The sequence below is a fragment of the Clavelina lepadiformis genome, chromosome 5, assembly GCF_947623445.1.
Source record: "Clavelina lepadiformis chromosome 5, kaClaLepa1.1, whole genome shotgun sequence".
NCBI classification, from domain to species: Eukaryota; Metazoa; Chordata; class Ascidiacea; order Aplousobranchia; family Clavelinidae; genus Clavelina; species Clavelina lepadiformis.
The window spans coordinates 9,189,578-9,196,106 of record NC_135244.1 but is presented as its reverse complement, the minus strand read 5'-3'; the positions used below and the strand labels follow the sequence as shown (position 1 = coordinate 9,196,106).

General features: G+C 38.4%; 1 protein-coding gene across 1 annotated transcript in view; it reads right to left on the bottom strand.

The window, feature by feature from the left end:
* Positions 1-544: 544 nt before the first annotated feature.
* The window catches only part of LOC143459460 (uncharacterized), a 54,176-nt gene continuing 48,191 nt past the window's right edge, over positions 545-6,529 (bottom strand). Inside the window, exons 96-105 of the mRNA XM_076956633.1 lie at positions 6,330-6,466; positions 3,316-3,438; positions 3,053-3,148; positions 2,600-2,794; positions 2,290-2,458; positions 1,959-2,143; positions 1,639-1,851; positions 1,419-1,546; positions 1,196-1,320; positions 545-1,060 (exon numbers count right to left, since the gene is read on the bottom strand). Of these exons, the coding sequence (XP_076812748.1) occupies positions 724-1,060; positions 1,196-1,320; positions 1,419-1,546; positions 1,639-1,851; positions 1,959-2,143; positions 2,290-2,458; positions 2,600-2,794; positions 3,053-3,148; positions 3,316-3,438; positions 6,330-6,466 (1,708 nt within the window). The 3' untranslated portion in view covers positions 545-723. The remainder of the gene's footprint in view (positions 1,061-1,195; positions 1,321-1,418; positions 1,547-1,638; positions 1,852-1,958; positions 2,144-2,289; positions 2,459-2,599; positions 2,795-3,052; positions 3,149-3,315; positions 3,439-6,329; positions 6,467-6,529) is intronic.

Genomic DNA, 6,529 nt, shown 5'->3' with positions numbered 1-6,529 from the left:
TATACATAATATAGCAATAAACAAAGTTATTGGCCTGTGGGCTTATAAAGCCTACTCTTACAAAGGCTTACTTTCGTTAAGTCAAACTTTAGAACAACCAATGTCATCAACTAAGTTATGATTAACGCTACTCATTCATTTGCTGCTGCTTACAACCTATCAGCCCTAACCATCAAAGTGTAACGCTTGCACTGTCGTATAGGTACTGTCACTAGTTAATCCAACAATTTTTAACTTTTGATAAGTAGTCCGTAAGGGATTAATCATTGTAGTTGGAGGAGTGATAAAATTAGCCATATGCTGCAAAATTTCAAATACTAGGCTATCATGCACCTCTATGCGTAAATAGTTTGTTAACAATTATTTTTTTAAATAAAAGTTAGAACTAAGACTGAAGATCCCTCTCTATTTCCCAACTATACCTACAAAAGCAACATTTCTAATTTCGCTATGTAGATCCCTTGCTGCACATTTGCAAGGCTGTGCAGCCAATAGGCTAAATTCTTTTCGGTTTCGTCTTACGCCTAATGCACAAATAATCATGTCATTTGTTCTATTCATTTAATAGAGTAGTGCAAGTAGATTTCCATTAAATACGCTCCTAACAGATGGTTTTTAAAACTAAAACGTTCTATGCAATCAGAAAGTTTTTGTGTAAAGAGATAATTGGTAACCCTGTGCTCAAAATACATTTATATACATATTGTCATCATGTATTTACGTTTAATCCAGTTTCCTACCAAGTTTTCTCATTAGCTTTATCAAGGTAAAGGAAAAAACAAGCCCAAAAATAACACACGATACGGAGATTAGCACGCCGACGAGCGTTGAAAATGTTGGTGGCCTAAGTCTACGTCGTCCAAGACCCATGGAGGTGATTGGGTAGTCAGAAAACGGGCCTTCGTCGCCAAATGATCCATTGCTTTCTTGTAAGGCAAGAAGCAAAATTTCTGGCGCAAGATAATTTGATTCTCTCGTTTCCTGCACTGCCATGCCATTCAGCAAAGAATTTGAATGACAAAAGTAGTTCAAAGGGATCCACTTAGACGTCACCTTCAATCTGAATAAACTCGTAGTGTTATCTTACGCTTTGCAGCATGCAGCTGGCGATTACAGCACATGACGCGTTGGTGCAACTTAAATGGTGTGGCAATGGTATATTTGTAAGAAATATATGCCAGTTGCTACTGCTTACATGATGCCGGTGTAGCCATATCTTGGATAAGATGAAATAACTGGGTCTCTGGCAAGTGCAAAATGTCCTGGCTCAATTTTCTGAGAATCAGCCGGAAGAAAGCCACAACATTTTTCAAAGTGATTCTAAATGACAAACAGGTTATAAATAGACAATACGTTGAACCAAATTTACTCAACTAAACATTTACGGAATGTATTATTCTTTATAAAAACTTGACAACCTGGCAAAACTCATCAACTGCTTCTGTAACCCATAATGTAAGTGGTTGCTGCAATTGAGTTAACCAATCTATCATGCTTGTTGTCCCGAAACCGAGCTCAACGGAATGATATTCCTCTTCGACGACAACTGAAAGATTAGTAGCATAATCATAACCAGAAAAAAATATCTAAAATGCCTTAAACGCAGACCTAAAGTGCGTAAAATTCAACGTGCTTGACCTTTACAGCTACTCGTTGCACAAAGAACCACATTTTCCTTTGTCCCTTCACAAAACGGTCCTCCATTGCTAGGTGGCGGGCTGTCACAAGAACGGTTTCGTATTCGTATACCGTAATCGCAGTCGACTGGACAAGTAGAAAATTTGCCCCAAAGTCCCCATGATCCTCTGTTCTCCAAGCAGGCCAGTCCGTCAAAGTCGGGTAAGTATAAATCTGAAAAAAAATCTTGTTTTAATTCAAATTCTAACATTCATAAAAAGAGTTATATCCCACTAATGGCAACCAGAACTTTTTCTGCAGGCTAAAGACCACTTGATTACCTCCAACACATTCACACAGGAATGATCCCGGGGTATTGACACAATTGCTGTTTTTTCCACACGGCGATTCATTTTTGTATTTGCATTCATCTATATCTTGACACCTGCCACCTTCTTCTGATACAATCTCGAATCCTTGCTGACATAAACATGACGGGGTTGTACCCTCTTCGTCCAAATGACATCTACCAGTAAGCAAAAACGATAAGGTCAGTCAAATTTTTCTACAGTGCTGTAGCAGGCTTGTTGCTTGAAAGAAACTCTTCAGATTAGTTTAAGTCAATCTTAAAAAAAAAGTTTGATCCAGAATCTTCCTTGGATTTGGTTTTACCCGAAATCACAGGATGCGCAAAACTTCTCCAAATCAAAGTCCGACTCAATGCTAGAAATCAGTTGGCTGGTTTTTTCGCATGAAGTAAAATTTCCATCATTTATAGCGTAATATCCATTGGGACATGCACATTCGTGTCCGGGCACGTAATTTATGCACATTGCAAGACCTGTTCGAAGAGAGAAGCCTAAACGTCTCCGTATAAACTGATATATACAGAACTTCTGCCAAAGTAAACGGCAACATGTCTATATTACTACCTCAGATTAAATATCGTGTGGTCCACAAGTTCACGATGACTAAGCTCTACCTGAACAAGAGTTTAAATCCGGCTTGGAACATTCGTTTATATCTCGACAATTCTTCCCATCTTCCTTCAAAAGATATCCCAATGGGCAAGTACATCGGTGAGACCCGTCCAAATTTTCGCAGATGAACTGACATTCGCCGTTATCGTAAGAACATTCGTTGAAGTCAATACATGTTTCGCCATTAATACCAAAGCCTGTAACGTAACATAAGTGCAACGTGGCTAAATATAGTTTGAATCAGGCTTGCAAGACAGTAGCGTATAAGTAACAAGTAAGTAACGTGAGTTATTACATATAACGAGAGATATATGGCTACAACGGCAAAGCTAGATCAAATAATACACTGTGCTCATTGTATAAACTATGTCTTACTCTAATATAGGCCTACTTCGCGACCTTTCACCCAACTACAGTATTACCTTACAAATGTCCATAAATATGTCAATACCTACCTTCCTTACAATGGCATTCAAATGATCCAGGAACATTGATGCAACTCGCGTTGGGATCACAAAGTGAGTTTTGGTGTGATGCGCATTCATCAATATCTAAGGTATAAGTTGGGAGTTGCAATGGAAATTACACTGTGATAAGCTTAGCTAAATCTCAAAACTTTTTGACAAAAATCTTGAACCAGGCGAGCGTATTCAAAATTTATTTCAGTTAAGAATGTAAAAATAACATCGAGTTTTTGTAAGAAAAGGAAACAACAAACCTTCACACTTGGTTCCAAACTCCGTCAGTTTGTAGCCTTCCCAACACCTACAGAGATACGAGCCCACCAAATCTACGCATATGTGTTCACAGCCACCATTTTCCATTTCGCATTCATTAATGTCTGAGAATACACCACATGTCATGAAATAATTTATAATTTAAATGGTAATATTAAGAACAATAATAATAATAATAATAATAATAATAATAATAATAATAATAGCAATAGTATGAAAGATCGTATCGTCCATGTAGAGGTGCTTGACGCGCTCGGCATTCCAGGATTATTAAGGTGTTCTACTAATCAAGATATAGAAACACCTTAGTCCTAGACAATTATCGGGGCGAGTACAGCACAAGCAAGCACACATAAACGCAGTCGTATTGGGAAATGCCTACAAACAAGAAATCTTTAAATTTCCCAGAGAATCGAGGTAGTTTTCCGAGACCAGATCGATAAAAAAGAAAAACAAACATTGTGAAGAAGGAAGCCTAAAATAACAATAATCGACATTTAACACTAGAACGGCCGATGCGGTCAATTTGACCGTTTTGGAATTTGAAAGTGCGATATATTTCTTTACGGAAATCGCATGACTGTGAAATTTTTTAAGTTTTCCTAAGTAATAAGCAGAAATGCTCATGCCAAGTTTCAAGCGGAAAACTGCTTTCAGACAAATTTTAGAGGGTGGTTTACCTCCAACGGCCGTTAGCGGTCATTTTGACCGCTAAACAAAAATATCGTTTCTAGGCCTTTTGTTGTACTCAAACTTTGTCTTTATATTTACTAACATACAGCCCGCTTTCTCAGGCAGAAAACGCAGCGTAGCACACAGGCAATTTGCCTTTATCCTAAGTTATTCGATCATTACTTTTTGTAATAAAAGAGTTGAGAACATGCCCAGTTTGTGTTGACCTATTTTGGTTCCACAGTTGAAATGAGCTTGAGTAAAAAAAAGCATAGTCAAATTTATTACATCATGTCTGAAAGACGAAAGCGCTTCACTGCCCAACAAGCTTCTGCTATGCTCAGATCCATAGCTGCGGATGATTCTGGAGGGGAAAGGGAATTTGTTGAAGGCGACGTGTTAGATTGGGAACTCTGCTCCTCAGATGAGATGGACCACGATGAAGAAACTGAGCAACTTAGTGATACACAACAAACCATTGTTCATGAAAGTGATTCACAATCTGCTGATACTAACGTTGAATCCCATTCCACTACATTGTGTGATGGTGATTCTTGTTTGGGTGCTGCTGAAAGTTTGATCAAAAACGAGACAGCAAGAGATGGCACAAAATGAGAATTTATGGAATTCGGCGTAGAAGCACGAGGAAAGCGTGCAGCTCAGAATGTTCTAACAGAGCAATCAGGTCTATCACGCTTTGCCGTTAGAATGGCAGACTCGCCCGTTGGTGCTTTTCAAGCTCTATTTGATAACCATATGCTCAAACACATTCAACAGTGTACCAATGTGGAACATCGAAGGGTCTTAGAAAATGAAGACTGGGTGGTATCACTTTGTGAGCTGAATGCTTTTATAGCATTGCTATATGTATGAGGAGCGTATGGTGGCAAAAACTTCCCCTTTATAATTTTCGGAATAAAGAATGGGGCGTATCAGTTTTTCAACAAACCATGTCGAGAAATCGTTGTCGTGAGATTATGCGTTTTCTACGCTTCGACTTGCGCAGCACAAGGTCAGCACGCTTGCAAACTAACAAATTTGTTCTTATCTCGGATATTTGGAATAGGTTTGTAAACAATAGTATCAGTTGTTACAAACCAGCAGAAAATATTACGATTGATGAACAACTTTTTCCAGCTAAAGCTCGTTGTAGATTCACCCAGTATATACCAAACAAATCAGACAAGTTTGGCATAAAGTTCTGGCTGGCGGTTGATTCGGAATCGAAGTACATCCTAAATGCCATTCTATATCTGGGCAAAGATGAGTCACGTCCACCCACCCAAAGGCTTAGTGATAACGTTGTCATGAATCTCATGCAACCATTTATGGGTAAAGGCAGAAATGTTACAACCCACAACTTTTTCACATCGTTTTTACTTGCCTTAGTTCTCTGCATCAGTTTGTTGAACTTGGCACAGTGACAAAAAGAAACCAGAGACAATGGAATTTTATAACAAGACCAAATGTGGTGTTGACGTGGCTGATCAAATGGCCAGGCAGTATTCAGTGAAAGCAGGTACACATCGTTGGCCCGCTGCTGTTTTCTATAACATGTTGGATTTAGCAGGCATCAATGCTTATGTGCTGTATAATAAAGGAACAGGTGACAAGGTTTCAAGACGATTTTTCATTTTTAAGCTTGCTAAAGAACTACGTGAAGACTACATCGTTGAAAGATCAAGCAGCAACGCTTCGATTGCAAGACCTCAAACACTGCCGAATGCTCGTGAAAAAAGAATTGCCAAGACAAGTAAACAGTGTGAAATAGCTGCAAACAAAACAAAACCAAGAATCGATGTTTCAAATGTAACAAAACCGTATGTGGTAAGTGTACCGCTATGGAGCTTTTAGAATGTATTAGATGTGCGACAACGCAAATGTGAAAAATTTTCCAATTTTGTGACCAGATTTTTGCCCATTCCTTGAAATAAAAATCTTTTTGGTGGATAGATTGTTGGAATTATGTGACTTAAATATTAATTCAATAATTAGGTTGCAAACACGGAAAGCAATTCCTAGAAAAAACGTATTTTCGGAAAAGCGGTCAAAATGACCGCTAGCGGCCGTTGACGGCTTATCGCAACTCTGGCCGTTCTAGTGTTAATAGTAATGTGTTGGAGTTCTTTAGAGCTTTTTGAAGCTATAAATGAAATGTTTTGATTACATTTTGCATTTTTATTTAACAAAACGGTCGATGAACAAAGATAAACAAAAGAAAACATGATCAAAAGAAATTCGGGTGTAAGCAGTACATGCTATATAAAATGAGACTCTATCAATTACAGTGGCTACAAAACACGGTGTGAACGAGTGTACTTACTTGTGCATCCACCAGCTCCGTCTACCGGCTCATATCCAATACGACATTCGCAGACGAAATCTCCGTCAATGTCTTGGCAAACAGAATTATTACGGCAAAGATCGGAAGTTACCGCGCATTCATCGATGTTTTCACAACTGGGCCGTAACAATTTAAAGCTTAAAACTAATTCGGTTTGACACAATATTCTCATTCAATAT